The sequence below is a fragment of the Diadema antillarum genome, unplaced genomic scaffold, assembly GCF_040938485.1.
Source record: "Diadema antillarum isolate AM-2024a unplaced genomic scaffold, OU_Dant_1.0 seq00000108_RagTag, whole genome shotgun sequence".
Classification (NCBI taxonomy): Eukaryota; Metazoa; Echinodermata; class Echinoidea; order Diadematoida; family Diadematidae; genus Diadema; species Diadema antillarum.
The window spans coordinates 978,070-1,004,926 of NW_027271194.1; the positions used below are offsets into that span (position 1 = coordinate 978,070).

Genomic DNA, 26,857 nt, shown 5'->3' on the forward strand with positions numbered 1-26,857 from the left:
AGCCCAGAGGAGAGCTGAAAACCACAGCATCTCGAATTCTCTTCTAAGCTTGATTGATAGCCATGGCAGGTCATAAAAATGCAGCTTTCTTTCAGCAACTCCAGAAAGTCTCCGCTCTCTCTTTTTAAATACATACAGGATATAAGGAACACACATTGTAGATATATACTAGTAGATATAAATTCAGATCATATTATGTCGCTTTGCATTTAAAAGCAGGTTACAAGTACATTGTGTCTACCTACAGCTCTCGATAACTACTCTGCACGGTTTTGGCGACAAGTCAAATTGCACTACTGCATAGAGATGGCCATGTCTCCAGCACTTTCAAAAATTGAACGGGTCTGAAATGAAGACTGGCGCCCAAGGCTGCGGCTTCCAAAGATGGCGGAAGTGTCGTCGAGACCCGGGCCCCGCCCCACGGTGCCATCATTTCTGCTTCTTGGATAGAATCCAGTCCTCTATCCTCTTCTTCAGCTCTGTGGCTGTGTGAGAGACGGAGAAGACGGAGAAAAAATTCAACAAATTATGAGAACTGAATTGAACTTCTGTGTACTCACTGCTCTAAAAACGATATTGGCAATGAATTCCATTATTTGTTTGTACATGTACGTCCCTTCTTAAAGACAAAGCGAAAAACATTTCTCAAGAAGTATTATAGGAAATATCCCAGCACATTTAAATACGATCAAGTGTTTAATTCCACTAAGAAAAAGACTTTGTGGAATATCTCAAGGTTTCGTAAAGAAATAATTCCCTTTTTTCATTAGTTACTGTACACTTTATTATTTTTTTTGTGTTTTAGTATATTCTATGTATCTTTTGTATGATTATTTGCATCAGGCAGTGGCTGCATTGTTCGTAATTTTATAGAGATACAGTAGATTTACATTTGTATGTAGATTATTCATTAGACACTTTCATGCAAATTGTATTTGATATGCTGATATCTTGTATAAATTTTTGTTATACATGTATATGTTAAATTCTATTTGAAATTATTCTATTTTGTACGTAACAATTTGCAATTGGCATTGTACTCCCATACCCCATGAGGGTCGTTGAGTCAATAAACTTCAACTTCAACTTCAGAAGAAATCCGAGACTCTACTCTGGTCGTCAGGGGCGACAACATGACTAACACTTTGACTGCTTTACACAGACGAAAACAACCTCTCATACACTGTTCACAGGTATAGGCAGAGGGCCGGGAGGGCAATTAACTAGTGCCATATGCGACTGTCACCTACAAAGTCAGATAAAACCTTAGAATGGTATGTTGGAATTTTAAGGATTTTTAGCTTTCAGGTGACAGTATGTATACAGCCTGTCCAAAACTACTTTCAAAGTAAGCAATCTGCAGGAAAGGCAGTCACAATACAGCACCGACTTCTGAGAAAATCAGCTTTTGAGTTTTCGATGCAGCCAAGCAAGTAAGAGATTAGGCATTTGAGCATTGCACACAAATTCAAAAACACCTCAGCAACACAGGACAAACATAGAGAAGACTATGACGGCCCAGTGTTCTGATTTGCATTTACGTGATCATGTACACTGAAAATTGAATGGAGAAACAAAGGAGAGCAATAACAAGATGAAAGAAGGACGGAGAGAGAGAGAGTCAATGAATGAGATGTGAAAGAAGAGATTTGGGTGGAGTACCTGGCTGCAGCATATCACTGCTGAGCGGCCGCCGATTGAAGGGGTCCGTCTGGGAGTTGAGGAGGTGGCGCTCTATGATGGCACGGTCCATCACGTTGCCTGAGGGCAGCATCACCGGATCTGACATCAGCGTGGCCATGAGGGGATCTTGGAAGTGAAGACACGATTAAGGCATAATTTACCATTTGCAGATGAAATAAAAAACCCAGCATTAGTGCTTTAAAATAGTTCTAAACTGAGAATTAGGGATAGAAACAACCAATGTAAAAATTTGAATCCGTATAATCAATCTGAGTATTGTTAAATACACAAAATATGAACAATAGGTATAATAAAAGTGTTTCCTGACTAAACCATCGACGGTTATGGTTTATTAGAAAATACTGATATCTCCTTTTATAAAATGGGTTCAAGAATGTAGCCAATAGGAAGCGCTGAAATGACACACACCTCCTTCCTTTACTTCAGTACAATTGCACTGCCTGTAATCCTATGGTAGATTGCCGATCGTCTGTGCGCGCGGCGGCTCCTTTGATGAATTGCATGCATACGCGCTGTCAATCCTGTAAACAACTTCTAGTTCGGGCTGCCGGCCGGCCGGCCTGTCTTCCCTTGTGCATAACATGTGTGGCGTACGTACGTATAACTCTACTATACGTGTACAGTACAGTAGACCAAGCGTTATGGGACCGGACGCGTACATGGAGTCACTTTGAAGAGCAAATCCAACGATTTAGCAGGTTAATTCTCACGCCGTTTTCAGAGTATGTTGTCTAGTAGGCCTATATGAGGAGTCTATAGAAGTCTTTAAGGTAAAGGGTGCATATTCTATGTAAAATAAGTAAGTTTTCATGCGGGAACTTAAGTGTCCGGAAACCCAACCCCCCCATTATACTTATACTGTATGTGCGGGACTTCCGCGAGTGTGACGTGCGTAAATGTTTGGGACGAACATCTTCGGACGTCTTGACCCACAAAGGTACGTGAAAAACGCTGAAAAATGATGTTAGTTTTCGAATTTTCGACCCATTTTATAAAACAAATGATGCACAGGATTATTTCGTGGCGTTAGTGGAGGCGTAGCTCACTCTCGGGTATTTACAATGTAGTGCAACATGCACTCGGCTTCGCCTCGTGCATGTTTCACAATTGTAAATACCCTCGAGTGCACCACGCCTACACTAACACACTCTATCCTGTGCATCATTTGTATAATATTTAAGGCTTTCTTGCAAAAATATCATACGGTAGGATGTTTTGTGATACAACAGACCTACACATATGTATCAAATGTGATATCTCGAAATTTTTTTAAATCACTGCTCCTAAAAGTAAACAGGACCTTTAAGACAAACCCCAACAAATATCATCATCACTTTAATATTTCACGGTTGCTGTAGAGTAGGTGGAATTTTCTTCCAATACACTCTGTACTACATTCACACTATATTTCGTGATGTTTTTAATGTGGAGAATTTTGCAAGTTGCTGGATATTTGGGAAATTTACAACTAGCAAAATATACTGCCTCCTGTATTCACATAAATGCATTATTTATTATCTATGTGGAGTTTCATAACAGTGATAACTTCTGTCTCAAATACTGATCATACTCCGTTTTAATTCACACAATGCGGGTCTGCATTGCAAATTCAACCATTTACAAAACTTAGTGCATTCCCAATTTGAGAAATATTATATTGAAGAAAGAAACACCATTGTGTAATGTTATCTTGTCAGTGTGAACCCTGCACAATTATATTTCTTAGTGGTGATGTAGGTTTCAGAAAAGAATTGCATCAAATTGAATTATCTGAAGCACAAAAGCACCTGCAAATGTTTCAACACATGAAATGGTTTCTGGCAGCATTAAGTATCGAAGGGGCTTTCGTATTAGACTTCCTTGTTGTGCGTTTGCATGTTACGTTTCTGTTATCTACTGTATATATACTTGTGGATATTGAATGGCAGGAAATAGAGCACTGACCTTTGAACTCATCCGGGGCATCCTCGAGGTCAATGTCCTTTTGCCGGTTGAGCTCTGAAATCTTCTGCGCCCTCTGGGAGAGATTGGCGAATTGCTGGATCTGGCTGGAGCTCTTGATCTTGCTGCGGTTCATGATGCGGATCGCCTCCGCAAAGATGTCCTGGCAGAACGATCGCTGCGTAGGCAAGCACAAATTTCGCACTTCTTGATCAAAGAACACTTTCCCATTAACTCTTTATGTGCCATGGTGGAAACCCCTGTGTGCCACATTATTCAGAGACACCAACGTAGTCATACTTTGAGAAAACATTCTGTTTTTCAAATCTATGTAACTTTTACAGATTTCTGTTGAGCTGAACATGTATAGTGAGCAAAGTTGTAGAGAAAATGCCAAGCTTTCCTTTGATGTAAATTGTATGTCAAATGTATGATTGTTTTTCCTTCAAATGACCAGTAGCTACATTACTGTAAAGGCATGACTTTTGCACACACAACAGTGGCAGAAACTTAGAATTTACATGCCAATCCAGTAGGGAACACCGATTGCAAGTAATTCGCCACATAAAATGCAAGCTAAATGTGAGGGGAACGGAATGGCGAGAAATGCTTTCATTGTGCTGTGGCATTTGGTGATTTATCGATTGATTTGGACGGATTTGTGCGTTTGAGCAGAATATGCGAAGTTGGCACGCCGTCGACTGAGTCGGGCACGTGAACATGGCACATAAAGAGTCGAAAGCAAGGTGAGGTGACACAATAGGACAGTAAAAATCAATTGGCAAATTGACAAGATAGTGGACAGTTACTCATAAGTTACAAATGAGAAGAAGGTCCCTAGTCATCACTTATTTGTTATTGTGATGGGAAAAAAAATGAATGAATAAATAACCAAACAAAAATCCTGTCATCCCATGAGCAATGACCAGTCATTTAGTAGCTACTTATCATTATCACTATCACTGCTCTTCTTGTTATTGTTATTATTATCATTGTTGTTTGCATTATCACTATTACTATATGTAATCACTATATACCAATACCATTACTATTATCATTATCGATCATTGTTATTGTGATTCTTATCACTATAATTATGATTGTTATTGCTATCATTATTGTTTGCATTATCACTATCACTATACGTAATCACTATATTGTCGCTGGGGTGACAAGACCTTGTATCTACAAAATGTCAAATGTTCATGAGAGCAAATAAACATAGCAGTCAAAGAACTATATTAAATGGGACAGCCGTTCCTTTGACATGCCATGGTGGCTTCACTTTTGGGGTAAGACAGCTGATTATCGACCATTAATCCAAAAAAGTCATTTTTACCAAAATCTGAGATACACTGTCTTGTAACTCCACTGACGAGATACTATTACCATTACTTCTATTATCATTGATATCATTGTTATTGTGATTCTTCTCGCTATAGTTATGATTGTTATTATCATCATTATTATTTGCATAATCACAATTACTACATGTAATCACTATATACTATTACCATTACTACTACTATTATTGATGTCATTGTCATTGTGATTCTTATCACTATTACTATATCGTCGATGGGGTGACAAGACCTCATATCTCAAAAATGTCAAAAAAAATTTTTTGGCTTAATGGTCAAATAATGGGTCAAGTGATGTCTTGGCCAAATCCCAACTGTCTTACTCCAAAAATGAAGCCACAATGACATGTCAAAAAAAAAAAGCCTTTCCCATTCACTACAGTGCTTTGGCCGCCATGTTTTTTTGCTCTCCTGAACATTTGTCATTTTTGAGATACGAGGTCTTGTCACCCCAGCGACGATATGTAATCACTATATACACTATTACCATTACTACTACTTTTGTTGATATCACTGTTATTGTGATCCCTATCGCTATAGTTATCATTGTTACTATCATTATCATTGTCGTCGTCATCACCATCATCCTCATCATCATCATCAGAGCCATCACTACAACCTGAAAGTAGAAATTTCTACGTTCTCACCTCATCCGAGGCTATCCCCTCAGCCAGCTCCTGGCTGTCCAGATTGAGGTATATGGTGGTCAGCTGGTCAAGCATCTTGCGTGGCTCAAAGCCGTACTTCTCCCGATTCTCCACCCGCAGGTCATTGCAGCGCGGCCCGCACAGCTGCTGGAGGTTGGAGTTCAGCATGACGGCAAGACGGCTGCACAGCTCCTGGATGGGGATTAACCAAAAAAAAGTGCCATTAAATCTCACTGTACTCTTTTAATCAGCCAATTCAGCTCTAACTTAATTTAAGTAATTTCATTATAGGGTATATGATTTATATAAGTCACTTCTATCATATTTTGGCTCATCTTAGTGGAGAAGAAAAATTTTGCAATTTTCAAAAGCAATATATCAAGTTCTTCCAATTCACCAATATCTTTTGTACAAAAATAAACAGAAAATATGCAAAATTGTAGTGATATGTGAATTTTCAATGTAATCTGTCATCACAAAAATTTGGTACAAAAGGTTGTAATGGACTCTAAAGAGAAAAGACTATAAGGGGCATCACATGATCTTTTTGCATTTCAAAAAAAAAATCCTGAACCCCATTTTTTAGGCTTAAAGGAAAGTTTTGTGCTGCAACTGCTTCCATAACAACAACAAACAAAGAAATGACAATAAGAACCCATATTCCGGCTATATATTTAATGTAGCACAGCATGTTGAATTCATGTAATCATCATACTCATTGTCTGAGTGGGTGGGGGGGGGGTGGGAGGTAGAGATGTGAACGTGAATAAATGAGATTCGTCCACTCACGGGTCTGAGGAATGGTTTCTTGATGTGAACGGTCAGGTAGTTGAACATCTCCAGCGTTTCGTTGGCCAGAGTGAGGTAGGATCGGCACTGGCGCTGGTCAGAGGACAGCTGGCGGGACCGCGACTGCTGCTCTTCCTGTAGGGGACACAAGGTTAGCACTCGTTGGATATTACTCCTCCATACCTTATCTTACAAATTGTACCCGTTAATTTCTTTTTTGGCTTGTTTTCTGGGTATTTCTTTTTTTAGGAGGGTCGGGGGGGGGGGGGGGGGGGGAGATGATTCAGATATCATACATATTATGATTGCATCCCACGTAAACCAATCTCAATATTACTGAGAGGATTTACACCCAAAATAAAACAATGTAATTATTCATATCACTTATCTTTACGATTTCAGTTTGGTTCTTTTTTGTTTTCCTCTCTGTTCTTTTTTTTCTATACCAGGAATAGGATAGAAGAATATTGCTGTTGTATCAAGACTAACCCTCATAAAGATACATCTTTAACTGATCGATTACTTTAATACATGGGTGAAAATGACCGGCAATTTGAATCACTTCTTTTCACTACTTCACGTCTGTTGTTTTTGGAGATCAAAATTAAGAGGGATGACAATTCTGTGAAGACTACATCTCAAATAGTTGAACTGCTGTTTGACAACAAGGCAAAGGGACATAATGAGGTAAACTAACATCACTTCTCATCTTCACATTTTCCACACGTCTCAATGGCAAATCTTTTGCATACAATTTACATAGTATTACAGAAAAATATGACTTCAAAATTAGATATTCCATCATATATGTTAGCTAAATATCCTTTCAAACTATTTCAATACAATATACTTTACTTTCTCATGACAAATCTTTAAAAAATGCAGAACAAAATATGCAATTTACGGGGAGCAATAAAGCAACCTAGTAAATCTGCAATGTTTTGTGAGCATTTTGAAATAATCTCTTGCAGACACAATTATTTTGAAATGCCATTGTCACTATACACAGCAAAGTTCCCACCAGTAGTAACAGCAGGCAGAGTCAACATAACATCATAAACAAAGAAGCCATAATACACAGGAAAATTACACGCACACTAGTAGTTTGCACAAAATTTCTGTCAGTGCCACAATGCCCAATAAAATGTTATAATTACTACACCCCGCTTAGCCATCATCACATAAATTTGCCACCAATGTGAGCGCATGGGCTGCTGTATTGCTGCCATGTACGCATGATGTGTACGCACACTAGCTTGCTGCATCGATTCGGGCACTCATTATCCAATTCTTTCACTGCTCAGCATTACACCGCCAAAACAATACACTTGAATGGCTATTAAAAAGAAAAATGCTTCGTTTTAAGGTCTCAACCGCAATACAGATTGAGCCTTTACACCCCTTTGCTGGTGACACCTTAAGATATGATTTCTATGCGATCCAGGAACAATGGCGACAAAGAGTACAATGACCCTTACCTGGGAGAGCTCCCTCCAGCGCGCCTTGTCCTTCATGTTTTCCTGCACCTCGTGGATCCGCTTGAGGCATCCGATGCTCTCATCCAGCAGGAACGTGGTGTCGTTCATCAGCATGTTGATGAAGCGCACAAAGTTGGCATCCTGTAATCTGCAAGACACACGAAGGGGGTAGAGAGTGGAGTGTCATCTTTGTTAAAGGTCCAGTTTACCTTTGGGAGCAGTGATTTGAAAAACGTTTAAGATATCACCTTTCATGCATATGTGTAGGTCTGTTGTACCACAAAACACCCTCCCATATAAAATTTTTGCAATAAAGCCTAAAATATAAGATGTCAGTATTTTTCTCAATAAACCGTAACTGTAGACAGTTTAGTCAGGAAACATTCTTATTACAACTATTGTTCATATTTTGTATATTCAACAATACTTAACATCGATTTTACTGATTCAAATTTTCACAGTGGTTGTTTCTATCCCTAACTCACATTTCAGAATTTTTCGATGGAAATCATTGGTGACACTATTCTGATCATAAACAACATGAAATTAATTGATTTCAATCAGTAAAAGTAAAAATAATGATACATTTATGGATTTGGGTCAGAAACAGAATTTGCATTGGATTTGTACATGTAATCACGTTTTTGAGCAATTTCGTGTCTGACATGCACTTACAAAATATTGCGTAACTTCAGAACCGCGTAACCGGGCGTCGCAAATTTGGCCTCAAAAGTTGCGCAAGACTTAAAAGAAAAAAGCCATGAAACGTCATGGCGCGAGATTATTACATTACAGAATTATCGTGAAAAATGTCGAGGGGGGGGGGGCCCAAACCCCCTCCCCTAGTCTTTTTAGGGTTAAAGCACTAATGTTGGGTTATTGTTTTTTTTTTTTTTTCATCTGCAAATGGTCAATTATGCCTTTAACCCTCTGTGTGCTCTGAGTGCAGATTAGCACAGAAAGCCTCCCACAGCTTTGTACACACTGTACAAAGTCCCTAGCACACAAGGGGTTAAGCAAAATCTACTCCGATGAAGCTCTGTGAGCATGCATGAGGTTAAAACAACTGTAATAACCTGCACTCAATCTCTCCAAAATAATGCTGACAATGCCCACATTACCCCGAAATAGATCTACATGCATCTTTACTGCAACTGTAAGAAGTCAAGTACATTGCAGATGAAACATTCTGTCGGCATTCTTTTCATTCATAAGTTCTGATTACCCTATCTTATATTTAGCCTGACAGGGTTAGCATCAGAGAAAAGGTTGTATACAGACTTACTTAATAGAAACACTGCCCCACAATCAAAATGTATAGCATTTTGGCAGTGACTACCACTTATTTTTTGTGTGGCACAATGTGCCCAGGTGATACCATCAAAGATAATGTAAATACCTCATTCGACGAATCCTCGATTCTGATAGGCTGAAATCGGGGGTTTAAAATTCAACAATTCCCTACAGTCCTATGGTGCTCAAACTGCCCCATAGTACTAAACTGCCCTCATTTGGTATGTAACCAATTTGTACATGTACACTAAATGCACTGTAAATACTTGGCTTCCATTTCATGTGATTACAAAGCAGACATCTGTGGCAGCACTTGGTGTCTGGACTGGCTAGTGCGATCAAGACTGACTACTACAAAATTTCACTTCATTTTACTTGGTATGTAAAACAGATGTGCACTGCATTTATCCAAGGCATAGATGACATTATTGGCAGGGTTTCTGTTTGCCTAATAGTCCTGGGGACCGTTTCATGAAACTTTTTGTCAGTGATTTACACTGACAACCGTTAAAAGCTACTGAAATCCTTGCGTCTCATTGGCTGATAGCAAATTTGTCGGTGAAAACCTCCGATGAACTCGTTGATGAAACGCCCCCCAGATAAACTTACTCGCTGGTCTGTACAAAGACATCTTGGTGGAGAGGGATCTTCCACAGGGCTTTGAAGATGATACTGATGTGATAACGGATGCTGAACTTGTCGTAAAACTCGCTGCTGGCACCAGTCGTCTCTATGTCTGCAAATGTAACAAAAACAAAGGTTAAATTTGCTTAATGATTGAATGTCATGGTGCCAAAAAACAGAACGTACACTAATATGTCATCAACAAGCAAAACAAATCAATCACTCCAGAGCCAAATACTCAAAATAGAAAAGCCCCTGATGACACTTCAAAGTTTGACTGTTTGTTTGTTTGTTTTTGACAGGTGGGGTTTGGGGCAAGAAAAAGCAAACCACTGATTTAAAAAGAGTAATTTGAGATTACCTGAAGTAAAACTAAGATCAAAGTGTGATTATGCTGTAATTCTGAGGGCTTTCTTTTGTAACATGAAAATATCTTGAAAGATGCATTCCAAAGAGATCCCTCATTAAGCTACGCAGTCCCCATCCAGCTCCACACTATACCATGGGCATTGGGTAACCAGCCCCTACACACACACACACACAACACACACACACACACACACACACACACACACACACACACACACACACACACACACACACACAAACCAAACGAAACAAAACAAAACAAAACAAAACGAGAAAAACACAAGCAGCTCATTTCCACCACTGATCTTGTTTTTTCATAGAGATTAGTGATTTCCACTTATACATTCATGCTGAAAATTGCCCAATACCCTAATATAGAAGCCTTTTGTTACTTCATTAGCTTTCCTTTGTGCGGTGCCCAGAGAAGAGCACGCACTTAATATGTGTATGCAAACCTCAAATATGCCCTGCATGAAATCACAAATTCATTGAACTTATCTGCCAAAAGATTTAAAAATCTTCAAAAATTCATAAAAATTCCAAACAAAAATTTCACTACCAAAATTTAATCATCTGTTCCTTGTGTCATTCTCAACCTTTCCTGCAAGTTTCATTCCAATCCGTTCATAACTTTTTGAGTTATTTTGCAAACAGACAAACAAACAAATCAACACTGAAGAAAATATAACCTCCTGCCTTGGTCGAGGTAACAAAGCAGAAAGCAAGATTACGACTGACCTGTGTAAAATTTCATGAGGGCAGGAACAAGGTGAGGAATGGCCAGGGAGTGGAGTTCAATGGCCTCAAACAACTTGGCAGTCTTCGGCTGGACAGCAGGGCTCAGGACAAAGAAGACCTGACCGGACAGAGAGCACAGAGAAATGGTCAGTTGTGTGTACATGTATGTTAGTCTGCATCAAATATGAGTGACAATTAACGATTGAACAGGAAGAGAATGAAGAACAAAACAATTTAGAATATAATTAAAATTAATTAAATTTGAAAACAAATTTAGTTTCTCGGTACAGAGCTATAACTATTATTAAACATGAATGTAAACATCACAACAAAACATCTACAAATTTACCAGATACTGGCCGATGATTGGATAGACTGGATCATGTGATATTGGACCTTGTGTAATGTTCGCCCACAGTAAAACATTCTGAGATGTTCTCCCAAGAGGAAACATTTGTGCGTGTGTGTGTGTGTGTTAACAAGCGGCATTTGATACCAAACAACAGAACGACAAACTTTTTAAGCACCATAGATAGAATAAATGTATTCCATAATGCTTACAAAATGAGTAAACAATATTTTGTGGCACAAATGAAAATATGATTTAGGGAAGAAGCAAGTAATAAAATCAGATGAGCACTGTGTGATAGATAGATAGACAGACAGATATAGATAGATAGAAAGATATACAGATAGATAGATAGATAGATAGATAGATAGATAGATAGAAAAATAGATAAATAAATAGTCAGAGAGATAGAAAGATAGATGGATAGATAAATAGCTGGATGGATAGATAGATGGGTGGATAGATAGATAAATGAATAGATGAACAAATGGACAGATGGATAGATGGATAGATAAATAGAGAGATAGATAGACTGATTAATAGACAGAGAGATTGGTGAATACATTCATAGCTTTATACCTCCACGAGCTTAGCCACCAGGTAGGGATTCTTGAGATACTGGCTGGAGCACATAAAGATGAGGAGGAAGGGAATCATGTCGTGCTGTGCTGTGTCCTCCAGGATCTGGGGGTGTGTCTAGGGGGCAGAAGAGGAAAAATTAAGACCAGAAACATCATGATCGGCATGATCGCAGAGAATATCCACATTATCATTAAAAATCGAAAGAGGATAACTCCAGATCAGAAGGTGATGACTGGCATGATAGTAAAGAATATCAATATTATCACTAAAAAATCGGAAGAGGAAAAATCAAGATTAGAAACATGATGATCGGCATGATCAATAAGAATATCAACATTATCATTAAAAATTTGAAACAATGATATGTTCTAGGTTTCTTTCTTCTTGTTCATTTCAAGTAAAGCTGCCATAATTCTTTTTGTTTCAATTGACTCATTTTCTGAATTTAGGGTTTCCCCATAATCATAAAAGACAGTTTTTGAAGCACTCATTGGACGACGAATAAGGATGAGTTTGAGTACTCCAAGTACACTATCTCTACAGAGCGCTCGAACACTCCCAGTGCAAACCGGTCTGACACAGAATGGGTATGGTACGGTACAACAAGGTACGGTTCAGTTTCCTCTAATAGAGTGCTCAAACACACCCAAAGAAATTGTGAACAGTATCAACGATATCATTGAAAAAACCTTATACAATAAAATTCCCCAAATTTCTTACTTGATTCAAAGAAAACTTTCACCAAGCCATTTCGTGTTACTACAGCTCAACACAGTCAACTTGACTTAAAGGACAAGTTCACCTTCAAAAACATAAGGATTGAGAGAATGCAGCAATATTAGTAGAACTCATCAGTGAAAGTTTGAGGAAAATTAGACAATCGATGCAAAAGTTATGAATTTTTAAAATTTTTGTCTTGGAACTGCTGGATGAGGAGACTACTACAGCTTGTGATGTCATATGCGTACAACAGTATAAAGAAAATATTTTTAAAAATTCAACATATTTTCACTTTTTTCGCATAATAAAAGAGCACTTGACTTGCCTCTTTCTAAAGGCAGGGGGAATAATATTACCCATAATATATGTTAGTAACGAGTCAAGGGAATGTACACTTTTTTCAAACGATGAAATTTTGTGAAATTCTCTTTATATTTTCCTTATTTTATTGTTGTACTCATGTGACATCATACGCTGCAGTAGTCTTCTCATCCAGCGGTGACTGCACAAAAACTTCAAAAATTCATAATTTTTGAACGGATTGTCTGATTTTCCTCAAACTTTCAATGATGTGTTCTACTAATATTGCTACATTCTCTCAATCCTTATGTTTATGAAGGTGAACTTGTCCTTTAATGACTTAATCCGTTGAGGACGAGCTGATTTCGCTACAACAAGCATGTCCCATAGACACCTGCCTGAGTATCCTTGGGACTAGTCTTCAACGGGTTAAGAAAATGGGTTTTCCTGCAAACACACACAAAAAAAGCTGTTTGGAAACACTCACTGGATGACGAATAAGAGGAACTCTGCGATGTCTTCAATGTAATACTCTGGGAGAGCAGCAAAGGCTGGTGGAATGTCTGGAGGAAGAGGAAGTCTGGGAAGGAGAGATAGAGAGAAGGAAAGACTAACATCAAACTATTCAGTGCTTTTAAGGGACTGTACAACACTGGTTTAGGTGAGGATTCAGCTTGTCATGTTTGCAAGATATTTAGAAACAATTCTATGAAATGTTAAAGAGCATACATTACAATTCTAAGAGGAATCAAAAGTTCATTTGATGAAAATCAGTTTTGAAATGACTGAGATATCTATTAAAAACATGGAAAAACAAAGAGATCCTAATAAAAGTTGGGGCCTGTCAATTCTATTAATATGTCATTTTAATATCTCGCTTTTTTGGATATCTCTGCCATTTCAAGGTCAATTTTCATCAAATGAATGACATGTTGAATCCTTGAAATTACATGCTCTTTTATATTTCATGAGAGGTTTCTCATTATCTCACCAAAAAATGTTATAAACCTTAACCCTAACTAGGCCGGGCTATTTAGGTAGTTGATAGAAGAGCCGGGGGGGGGGGGGGGGGGGGGGGGGGGGGGGGGCCTTCCAGGCCCCCCCTCCAGATCTCGGCCATCGACCGCGCGATCGCGACGAAAATTGGCACACACGTTGCCTATGATGTAATCTAAAATACCTTGAAGTTAAATTTAAAAAAAATTATCATTTATGCTAAATTAAGCTAATTTATGCATAATGATGCATGAAATCAGACTATTTGGTATAAATCACAAAATAAAGCTCAAAACAGGCACATTTTTTGTGTAAATATTCTTTTTAGTGTCCTTAGCAAATGTAATAAAAAAAATTGTGATATCAGAAAAAATTCTTAAGTATTTCATTATTTTTTTGAATTTCTTATGTATTTCTTTGTTTTTTCGACTTTATGTTTTTCATTGTTTTTTCGCTGAAATTTGTGCGCGACATCGCTCCGAAAAAGAAAATATGTTATTCATTGATTTTAATCCATAAAACACCAAAATAATCATGCTTTTATGAAATTTGCCTGTAAGCACAGTTTGTATTGAAATTGTACACAAATTCACGTTTTTGAGCAATTTTTGGTCTGACATGCATGTACATATTTATGCGTAACTTCGTAACCGCACACCCGGGCGTCGTAAATTTGGTGTCAAAAGATGCGGGAGACTTGAAAGAAAAAAGTCATGAAACCTAGCGGCGATAGCTTTTTGCGATAGCGATACATCGCGCGAAACGTCGAGGGGGGGGCCTCGGAGGCCCCCCCCTCTGAAGGAAAAATACAAAAAAGTACCAAGATAGCGGAAATTATCTCTAAAACAAGACATGATGGGATTTTCTCGATAGCACCATTGGAAAGAGCATCCTCACATGTCCCGGAAAGTGAATTTACCTCAAAAAGTCAAATTTTCGAGTTAGACCATTTTACCAATTGACGGCCGTGTAGGTTCGTATCCTGCTCAAGTATGTATGCCTATGATTTCTTTTGTCATGGCTACCACTAAAACACTGATCAATTCAGTGGGGGGTACGTTGATGTAGGGCAATTTGTCAATCAGTTGCAATAAAAACAACTTGACCCAAGAATTTCACCAGTTTGAATATCTTACAGGTATTCTTAGCTGCTGGCAAAGCACAAACCGATGCTATAATGACAGCACTTCTATTTGTAACAGTACAAGTGTTTCTATTACCACCATGTTTGTACTTTAACTAACAATTCTAACACTTATACAGTTCTATCTCAAGTAAATAAGACTGCTTCCTAACGATGGTTATAATTACTCACTGATAATGCATCTATTAGTTTTATGAATAACAAAATCATGTTCGGTACTACTTCTACAATACTGCAGCTAGTATTGCAGGTTTGCTGCATTCCCTTATGCTGTTGTTCTTCGTATTTCTCTTTCTAAATCCATAAGGCAAAATAAGACAGAGAGATAATATAAGATGACATGTGGTAAAATTGGCAGTATGTTTGCTGTAACTTACGCTGCTCCCTTGGGACTGACCAGCTCCACTAGGAGAGACATGACCGTGCCGTAGAACTGGAAGCAGCCTCGCAGAAGGCTTTCGTGTAGAAGGCCTGCATCTGCACACACCTTGGCCTTCTCGATTTTCTGTCCACAGCGATGAAGATCAATCTTACAATTACACTCAGAGAAACTAATGCTTCAATCTGCAATTAATTTAAATAATTTTCATGAAGTCTGAATTGGGAAGATATGGTGTACATGGAGAAGTACACAAACAAATATCTGAATACAGTAAAACGAGGAATGTTCGCATGCATTTTGATTTCACGAATTTCACGAGCCAAGATTCACGAAATTAAAATGCACACGAAAGTTCTTGTCCACACTACAGCTGTATATATGCATTGAATGCCAGTGGCAATTCGGGTAAATTTCATGACGCGAAAAAGGGCCATCGGCCCCAATTCGCAAAAATTTATGCCGCAAATATATCATGTTTTACAGTACTTGACAATGGATTTGACCAAAAGCTATGAATCAATGAATACATTCAGATGTTGCATAACCTGGCTAGAAACAAAACCACATCAATTCTTTGGGGGTTGGCTGGTCACCATGAATACAGAGAAGAACTGTTGTATTATCACTACCACAACTTGGCACTGCTTATCATCACATGCAAGCAATTCGTAAGTACATCACAAATAAACAAAGTAAAAACATCGTAAAATGGATGAGCTGTGTTTGTGATTAGCCATGCTGCTAGTCTCTTCACAAGACTTTGGGGTCAGTGTCATTATGGCCATTCATAGACATTTAGAAGTAACAATTCTGTACAACTGATTCAACAATGCATGTATCAAATAATTGGCTAATCAAATAGTTCCAATTGACATTCATAGTCTTGTGTCTTATTCCTCTGTACAAAGCAAAGTTTTGTTAGTTGACTTATTGCTTAATTCGATCAATTTCCAATGACAGTTACTGTACATAGAAAAATTATTAATTTCGCACTGTAAAAAGTTGAACTACACCGTAAAGTGTAGTCCATCACTATCAAAGTGCACCATTGTAATCCTGGGGCAATCCATAATCTTGCACAGCTGACTTAGATGGAGCCCCAGCACTCCTGTTATCACAGGGACAATACTCAAAGATAAATTTTTCTTTGACTAATGCAGAAGTTGAATATTAGTCAATGCATTTTTCTCAGTCCCGTCAAGATTGACTTGTGTGTAGCTGACTGTATCTTTCATTTCAAATTTCTTTCAAGTACTTGATCTCTCCTCACGAAATGACAACCATGTCTTTTTTTTTTAAAACCCTAACCAGGCCGGGCTTTTTTGGGTGTTCTGTGGCCGGGGAGGGGTTGATTCAAAAAGAAATGGAAATTTTCGTCACAATAATTAATTATGCTAATATATGCATAAAATCATACATTTTGCTCTAAATCAGAAATTAAAGCTCCTAGAATCCTGATTTTTGGTGAAAACATTCTTTGTAGCATTCTTAACAATGTACTTGAAAAAAAAATTTGGTATCAAAATCAATTTCTTATGTATTTTATTGTTTTATGAATTTCTTATGTATTTCTTCGTTTTTTCGACCTTTTGTTTTATCATATATTTTCCGCAAAATTTATGACAGAACCTATTTCAAGCATAATTATGCTAAAATCAATTAGTTTCAGCCTATGAAAGTGAAAATAATCATATCTTTATGAATAAGAAGAGAAAACTCCATTTGCATAGACTTTATACACAAAATCATGTTTTTGAGCCATTTTTGGCCTGACAGGCACGTATAAAACGTCATGCAGCGTCGTAACGGTATGTGCGATTTTCGCGAAAATGGTGTCAAAAGATGCGCGAGACTTGAAAGTAAAAAGTCAGCGAACGGCGCGGTCAAAAAATTTCGCGTGGCGGAGTAGTCGCGAAAAATGTCGAGGGGCCTTTTTAGGGTTAAAGCTAATGGAAAAATAGGATGCTACTGACCTTGCTCTGTGATTTCCACCTCTCGATGAGCTGGCGGTTGCGGCGCTCCAGGGGCGTGCCTTTCCACTGGGACTCCTGGCCCTGGAGGTCCTCAGTCAGCCGTGCCAGCTCCCGCAGGGTGCGGATCCGCTGGGAGTAGTGCCGGCAGGCCGGTAGCAGGGCCAGGTGCTGGCAGTGGAGGGTCATGAAGTAGCACTCCGTGGGGAACTTGGGCTCCACCCACGTGCTGGACTCTGGTGGAGGGGAAGCGGAAGGGCGACAAGACGATGAATGTCCATACTTTTTATCTGAGCTTAAAGGCATAATTTACCATACACAGATGAACCAAAACCCAGCATTAGTGCTTTAGAATAGTTATAAAATGTGAGTTGGGGATAGAAACAACCGCTGTAGGAATTTGAATTGGTAAAATCAATGTTAAGTATTGTTAAATATACAAAATAAGAACAATAGTTACTACAAAAATGTTTCCAGATTAAACCCTCTTCAGTTACAGTTTATTGAGAAAAATACAGATATCTCCTTATATTTTAGGCTTTATCGCAAAAATTTTACATGATAGGATGTTTTGTGGTACAACAGACCTACACATATGCATTAAATGTCATATCTTGAAAAATTTTTAAATCACTGTTCCCAAAGGTAAATGGGACCTTTAAAGGGGCAGTGCCACACTATATATTAAAGTTTACTTTAACAGCAAATGTAATAAAATCCAACAGACAGAATTAGTCAATATTTTCATTAAAATTGGATGTAAAACAAGACAGTCCTGGAATTCAACTCAAAACGTATCCATAAATAATGATATCATTTCAACTCAAATGTTTCCATGAATAATATTTGCAGCAAACCACACATGCAATTTAGATTAGGATACAAAATGTTGTAGCTTAACAAGCCTCCCATTTACTCAAACACAAATCTTCATTAGATATCTATTCTTTTATGTTTGTTTGAAATGAAAGGGATAATTTCTGTCCATTGCAACAATCTTTTTCTAGGTTGTTGTAATAACCTAGGAATAATGACTCATAAAATTGAAAAGATTGTAGCCAACTCCATCCTACTGCCATTAGCATGTGATGGGATATGTGCATTGATTATCCCTGTATGTAAAGGCCACTTCTTGTGTGACCTTGACTGGTCTTTATGGGCAGGTTTAACCTGCTGAGGAGGAGCTGATTTTGCTTTAACATGCATTTCCAATATACACCTATCCAAGCATACTCGGGACTAGTCTGCAATTGGTTTAAGGAGCATTCCAGACGATTTTTACACTTTCACATCATGTAGTACAAAAAAAAAACAAGGAAAAGTAGAAATTACGCGGTGCGTAACATATGTCCCCGCCGGAAGTAGCATTTTGTAACAAAATGTGCAATATAGGTAAAAAATCAAGGTCAAAGGTCAAAGAAGTCAAAGGTCAAAATTCTGTGTAGAAGTTTTGAAGCCCTCACCTAGTGCCATCACATAAAGCAAATGGAATCGAAATAGGGTTAGAAATGGCGAAGGAGTAGCATTTTGTAGCCAATGTACAATATAGGTCAAAAATCAAGGTCAAAGGTCAAAGAAGACAAAGGTCAAAATTCTGTGTAGAAGTTTTGAAGCCCTCACCTAGTGCTATCACATAAAGCAAACGGAATCGAAATCGGGTTAGAAATGGCGAAGGAGTAGCATTCTGTAGCAAAATGCACAATATAGGTCAAAAATCAAGGTCAAAGGTCAAAGAAGTCAAAGGTCAAAATTCTGTGTATAAGTTTTGAAGCCCTCAACTAGTGCCATCATATAAAGCAAACGGAATCGAAATCGGGTTAAAAATGGCGAAGGAGTAGCATTTCGTAGCAAAATGTACAATATAGGTCAAAAATCAAGGTCAAAGGTCAAAGAAGTCAAAGGTCAAAATTCTGTGTAGAAGTTTTGAAGCCCTCACCTAGTGCCATCACATAAAGCAAACGGAATCGAAATCGGGTTAGAAATGGCGAAGGAGTAGCATTTTGTAGCAAAATGTACAATATAGGTCAAAAAATCAAGGTCAAAGGTCAAAGAAGTCAAAGGTCAAAATTCTGTGTAGAAGTTTTGAAGCCCTCACCTAGTGCCATCACATAAAGCAAACGGAATCGAAATCGGGTTAGAAATGGCGAAGGAGTAGCATTTTGTAGCAAAATGTACAATATAGGTAAAAAAATCAAGGTCAAAGGTCAAAGAAGTCAAAGGTCAAAATTCTGTGTAGAAGTTTTGAAGCCCTCACCTAGTGCCATCACATAAAGCAAACGGAATCGAAATCGGGTTAGAAATGGCGAAGGAGTAGCATTTTGTAGCAAAATGTACAATATAGGTCAAAGGTCAAGGTCAAAGGTCACGACTGAAATTCTGTGTAGAAGTTTCAAAGCTCCCATGTAGTGCTATCATATAAAGCAAACAGAATCAAAATTGGCTCATAAATGACAGAGAAGTAGCAAATTGAAGATTTTGATCACACACGGACGCACACACGGACACACGGACGGACGGACGGACGGACGGACACACGGACGGACGGACGGACGGACACACGGACACACACACGTACGGAGCCCGTTTCATAGTCCCCTGCTCGAACTCGTTCGGCGGGGACAAAAATAGATGTAAAGATTTGTGGAATGCATTGTGGTCCTTGAGCAGAGAAACCAATAATCTGAAAATTGTAAACAAATTACACTGAACGGTGTTGATGACGTAGGAGTCTCACATATTTCAGAAATGTAGCAGTGTAATTCCATTACAATACCACTTGCTCACCTGTGTAGAATCTATGCATGCCTTCTTCTTTTGTTCTGCTTCCTTGAGCCCAAACTCATGCATTCTTAAGCCCGCCGCACACTACACGATTTTGCCCCGATTCACCGGTCTTAAGACCTTAAGACTAGAAGTGTGACGTCACAGTCTTGCCATTTTCTAGTCGTACGACTGGGTCTTAGCGCCAGTCGTAGAGATTTGACATGTTGAATCTCTACGACCAGTCGTGAGCTTTCAGCCATTCACAATGCAGCAAAATGCAAACGCACGCAGTGCGAACTGCGCGCGCTTTACAGTCAGGTCGTATAGTGTGCGGTGTCCGGTCGTACGACTGGTTTTAAGACCCAGCTTGGCTTAAGACTTTAAGACCAGTCTGATCGTGTAGTGTGCGGTGGCCTTTATAGTGAGGCTGCAATGTCATCATCCTTGTTCATTGCAATTCTTTATAAATTTTGAAAACATTCTTATTCCTCATCCCAATCACTTTAAAAGCATAATTTACCATTTGCAGATGAAACAAAACTCCAGCATTAGTGCTTTAAAAGACTTCTAGAATGTGAGTTAGGGATAGAAACAACCACTGTAAAAATTTGAATCCATATAATCCATGCTAAATATTGTTAAATACACAGAATGTGAACAATAGTTTTAATAAGAATGCATCCAGATTAAATCATCTATACTTATGGTTTATTGAGAAAAATACTGATATCTCCTTATATTTTAGGCTTTATTTTCAAAATCTTACAGGGTAGGGTGTTTTGTGATACAACTACAGACCTACAATTTGCATTAAATGAGATATCTTGAATGCTTTTAAAATAAATGCTCCCAAAGGTAAACTGGAACTTTAAATTCTGAAACTTTGTACTCTGTATAACTAATCTTAATAGTTGTTCAAATGTAAGCGTCTGGAAATCCTCCGAAGGTCCCCTTTAACAGGTACCACTTACTGAGACTTTTCAGCCACTCCTGGGCCTCGTGCTCCGTCATGTTCATGCGGGTCTCCTGCGAGACGTCCACCCTGGCCTTGGAGTGGTGTGGGTACAGGACGTCCACCTTGGCCAGCTGGATCTTCTGGCTGAGGCGGTGGAAGACCACCAGCAGGTTGAGCATGAAGCCGTCCCCGGCCACCTGACTCTCGTCAACCTGTTGGGCAGAAGGAGGGTCGGGGAGGCAAGATGATACAGTGGTCCCTCTAACATTCAATGCAAATTTCCATGAAACCAGAGGGCTCTGCTTCATAAAGCTGTTTGTAAAGTTACGAACAACTTAAGAACGACTTGTGATTAGTTCTGATGTGCTATACTTATCAAAATTTCCATGACTCAGCACAAGAACTGATCACCAGTCATTCTTAAGTTGTTCGTAAAGTTTCATAAAGCTGTTCGTAAAGTTACGAACAACTTACGAGCCACTGGTGATCAGTTCTTGTGTTGAATTATTGAAATTCTGATAAGTATAGCACATCAGAACTGATTATCAGTCACTCGTAAGCTGTTTGTAACTTTTACAAACAGCTTTATGAAACAGGGCCCTGTTTGTTTTTGTTTGTTTGGTTGGTTTATCTCCATCTGAGAAGTTGGCTGTATAGCCCATAGAATTCAGTTGCAATAGCTGGTCTTCCATGGGGTCCAGTTGGATGTAAAGTGGGACTACTCCGTCGGGTTAAACACCCTGCTCCTTGCGATGAATAAATGAAGCCGGATATTTTACGTGCATGAGTTGTGACTCATTCACACACGGGGCCACCATTTATGTCCTATCCGTGGGACAGAATGTTTTACGTCTTACTGGAGGGGACAGTATGATTACACACAACAGTTCTCATTGGGACCCGGGAATCGAACCAGAGTCATTTAGATCGTAAGGCAGATGCGCTACCGACTGAGCTAACCTCATTATAACCAAGTCGGCTATTGCCAGATACCTGATCTAGCGAGAAAATTTCAGAGGTCCTTTGCAGTTCATTACAACAAGGTTCCCCTAAACCAATTAATTGGCTCTGAGTCACTTCAATTCAATTCAATGCCTATCCACTCACTGAATCTCAAAATGTTGTTGTATTTGACTCCTTGATTCAATATACACTGTAATCACTGTTAGTCAACAATGGCATATTAAAGTTATTTTGTTACATCTGAATCATATTCCATTTGCTTTTCTGTGTCATTTGAAAGATCTGCTTTAAAAATATCTACAAGAATAATAATCTTTCAAATAGAAGGTAAAATTCCATGTCTCCCATGCACTTGCCCGCCCCAAACACTTTGGCAAAAGTCAATGTCAGCATTCGCTTGGCCTTGCTACTGTGAGTCATGCATTGGGCCACACTGCCGTGCCAGGTGGTTTGCTGTTCATTTACATTCACCATTGTAAGATAGGCTTTCAAACTCAAAAATGTGATGGCCCTTGCATTATAAAATCTTTAATATGCCTTTCTAGTGATGGCTTCTATAGTAGCATTGTGTGTCACCTTTTATAATAATAATAATAATAATTGTTTTTGATATAAACTCCAAATTTTATTGTCCAAGAATGGAAATTCTTTTTGCCCAATTGACCGTGGGCCCGGCAGCCACTGAGCAGCACCAGATCGACGTTGCTCTAACCTTTTCAACTGTTGAACGGCAAACAAGGTAGCAGCAACTCCCATCTTTTAACGTCTTTTGGTATGACGCGGCCGGGGTTTGAACCCACGACCTACCGATTGTGAGGGCAGCCGCTCTACTCACTGAGCCAACACATTGGTTTTCTGTTGAAGAATATCACGATTAGCGCAATTCGATGGAATTTAACCTCTTCTTCAGTAGCAATGAATGCTCTTATGATTTGTGTTTTAGCTGTGACACATCTACTCCTGCTGTTAGATTAGTCCATTGTTAGATGTCTGTAAAACTTTCACCAAATTTTCCTGAATTCATCCAAAGTGCTTGTATTTCCACAGACATCGTATGAATTTTCTCTTTGCTTTTGTTGCATTTCCCATTGGGCAATGAGGAAAAGTCTTACATACATTTTGCCCTTTCCAAGATCCTAGTAGAAACAGAGCATACAAATTTGTTTCAAACGGTAATTTTCTTTTGACTGTTCACTTTAACTTTCAAAATCAATTTAAATTCTTTGAGTAGCAAACCCCATGGTTCAGAACAGAGCTAGTCTCTGTGAGCTGGACTTGCCTGAATTTGGGCACGCTTGTTGTTCCTGGAGAGCACACTGGCAAGGAATGACATCATAGCCTCTCGTGTGTCACTATTCACCAGCACACTGTGAATTATATGATGCTGGTGTGCCTGTAAAGAGTATGGTCACAAAAAACACAATTTATCATCATTTCTTCATTACGAGACACTTAGCCCTTAGAAACATTAGTAATGAGCATTTCTAAATGATACTTCTTATTTATTAGAACATGCAGGCGACTTCCCATTAAAACAAAGTTTAAACACAAAATGCATATAAAGTTTTTTTTTGCCAACAATTCGAAGACTTGATTGTTTACCTAATTCACTTTGTTCATACAGATGAAGTCACCCCTGTTCTGAATCCTGATTGTGCACAAATTTTCGCGAATTTTGCAAGGAGCCAAGGCTCACGAAATTAAAATGCACACAAAAGTTCCCGCCTACACAATACATTGAATGTCACGGCAATTAGCGAAGATTTCATGCCATAACAAAAGTTGTCGGTTCCAATCTGCACAAATGTCATGCTGCGAATATTTCTGGTTCGACAGTATTGTGCAACTATGGAATCTGCAAGATAGTCAGGATATGTGGCAGACATATCACCATCACACTGTCATACAGGGCAGCTCCTAAACGATAAAACTACCCAACACTATAGAAACTTTAAAAATGACAGAAACAACTAGAAATATCACTTAAGGTGATTAATACCCCCGCCCCGTGACGACAGTCTTACCCAAGGAATGATCTTTCCTTGATCTTCTGCCATTTAAATGCCGTTACCATGGCAACGCAGCTTCCGACACGTCCGAAAAATATGTCTTGCACATCTTCCCACCAAGACTATTGTGTGTGCCACATTTCATAAGCTTTTGTCAAAAACTGAGGAAGTAGTTCAATCCACAAGATCTTTCCTTAATCTTCCGCCATTAATATGCCGTTACCATGGCAACGCAGCTTCCGACACGTCCAAAAAATATGTCTTGCACATCTTCCCACCAAGACCAATGTGTGTGCCACATTTCATGAGCTTCAGTCGAATACAGAGGAAGTAGTTCAATCCGCAAGATCTTTCCTTGATCTTCTGCCATTTATATGCCGTTACCATGGCAACGCAGCTTCCGACACGTCCGAAAAATATGTCTTCTACATCTTCCCACCAAGATCAAGGTGTGTGCCACATTTCATAAGCTTTGGTCAAAAAACTGAGGAAGTAGTTAAATCCGCAAGATCTTTCCTTGATCTTCTGCCATTAATATGCCGTTACCATGGCAACGTACTTTCGGGTACAGTCAAAAAATGCATCTTGCACATCTACAACCAAAGGCACACATCTGTACCAAGTTTCATGGAAATTGGGCAAAAACTGAGGAAGTAGTTTGCAACACAAAATTTTCCATCATTTTGGCTCATAATATGTGAGCTGTTACCATGGCAACATACTTTTTGTCACTGTCAAGAAATGTGTCATGCTGACCTATATCCTAAGACAAACATTCAATATGAATTCCATGAGAATTGGAAGAACACTGATGAAGCAGTTTTGCCATGAAGCATTTTGCCCTATATTTTACCAATAACATGCCGTTACCATGGCAACGCACTTTTTGCCACTGCGGAAATATGTGTCTTGCACATTAACATATTCAGATGAACATCTGTACCTAATTTCATAAAAATTGATCAAAAACTGTGGGAGGAGTTCGCGACGCAAGATTTGTACCCATTTTTGCCCATAATATGCCGTTACCATGGCAACGTACTTTTGGGTACTGTCAAAAAATATGTCTTGCACATCTACAACCCAAGGCACACATCTGTGCCGAGTTTTATGGGAATTGGTTGAAAACTGAGGAAGTAGTTCGCACGCAAGATTTGCAACGGACCGACCGCCCGACCGCCCGACCGTCCGCTGATTCCTATATACCCCCTTCAAATTTCGTTTGGCGGGGGTATAATTATCTCTTTGTCTCTATGAAACGTTTATCACTGGCACCGGTCCGCATTCCCAGACGGTAAAAATCACTGCTGGGCCAGTAACTTTTCAAGAATGGCAACAATTTTATTGGTGCAACATGATCTGTGAAAAGAAAATAACATTGTCTGGGCCAATCGTAAAGAAAAAAAAAGACAGGACCAGTAAATTTTAGGTTCACACTAGTAAAATGTATAGTAAAACTTTGTATCTACTGATCCGACAGGAAAAGGTTGGACCAGTAGAAAAAAATGGGTCAGAGTGGAGTCCTGCTATAGGATCTGGGTGCACTGTGTATACATGTAACTCTACAGGAAAGTACAACTCTAGCAATTACAGGGTTAACATGCCTAGAGACAAAGTGAGAAAAAGACAGACAATAGACACGCACACAGACAGACAGATCAGTGATAAACTCACCTGGACTTGATCCAGCATTCTCTGGAGATTCTCGATTGCTAGCCTCGGGTTTTCTACTGACGCGCCAAAGTATTTATCAGCAACTCTTTGCTAAGGTAGGAATATGATCAAACAAGTGGATAAAATTCTTCTCTGATCAATATCGCTACATGTCCTGACATTTTTTTTTTAAAAGAATGCCATTCATCTATCATGAAATACCACATTGAAGTGAGTGTTGGTCTCCTTTTTTTTTTTTTTTTGGGGGGGGGGGGTTCTTATTCTATCTTTTATAGTTGTTGGCTGTTTACAAGCATATAATTAGAAGTGCAACTTCCCAAGAGAGGAAAAGTAAATGCAGACAATGCATTGAACATTGGTTAGAATACAAAACTGCACTTCATCTCAAGCTTCTGAAACAGGCATGGTACAACTAATTTCATCAAATATATATATATATTTTTTTTTTTTCACAGATGGGTTTTGTCCTCAACTGTCAGGCGGCTTGAAGTCTTCAGAAACTATCTAATCAAATATTATATATCAAACTGTCATGAAATATTACAAATTGAAATCAAGCAAGCGGTGCGAGATATATTCCAAAACTGCAATACTCAAGCAAATATTGTCTTTTATAACTTGTACACTAAAATCATCAATATTTACTTGGAGAACTGATGCTCTCTATTTAAACCCCAATATTCCTCATGTTATCTTTTTTTTTCCATTGCTGATTAAGCAAAACAAAACAAAAACAACTACAAGAATTATAGCATATATACACATGACTACACAAGGCAACAACATGAAGTGCACATAACTCTATTCTTGACAACCAAAAAAAAAAAAGTCCAGGGAAAATCCCTCACTGTCATTGGCTTCAAATCTCAGTTGAAATGTAGTAAAGATCTATTAAGTGTACAGCTCTGGTTGAGGTGAGGATTTAGCTTTTAATGTTGTACGAGATATTCAGAAAACCACTCTATGAGATGTCAAAGAGCATGCGATTCTAAGGAGTATCAAAAGTTTATTTAATGAAAATTGGTTTTAAAATGGCTGAGATATCCAAAAACAAGGTGAAACAAAGAGATCCTAATAAAAGGCGTGGCCTGTCGCCTTTTATCATT

General features: G+C 38.7%; 1 protein-coding gene across 1 annotated transcript in view; it reads right to left on the reverse strand.

Annotated features, from left to right (window-relative positions):
- Nucleotides 1-429: 429 nt before the first annotated feature.
- LOC139726994 (ubiquitin conjugation factor E4 B-like) overlaps nt 430-26,857 on the reverse strand; it is a 46,887-nt gene continuing 20,459 nt past the window's right edge. Inside the window, 15 exon segments of the mRNA XM_071637978.1 lie at nt 430-485; nt 1,663-1,809; nt 3,649-3,823; nt 5,654-5,845; nt 6,443-6,577; nt 7,921-8,068; nt 9,823-9,949; nt 10,945-11,062; nt 11,873-11,989; nt 13,379-13,475; nt 15,413-15,540; nt 17,391-17,623; nt 21,122-21,317; nt 23,348-23,461; nt 25,752-25,841. Coding sequence (XP_071494079.1) covers nt 430-485; nt 1,663-1,809; nt 3,649-3,823; nt 5,654-5,845; nt 6,443-6,577; nt 7,921-8,068; nt 9,823-9,949; nt 10,945-11,062; nt 11,873-11,989; nt 13,379-13,475; nt 15,413-15,540; nt 17,391-17,623; nt 21,122-21,317; nt 23,348-23,461; nt 25,752-25,841 — 2,073 coding nt within the window.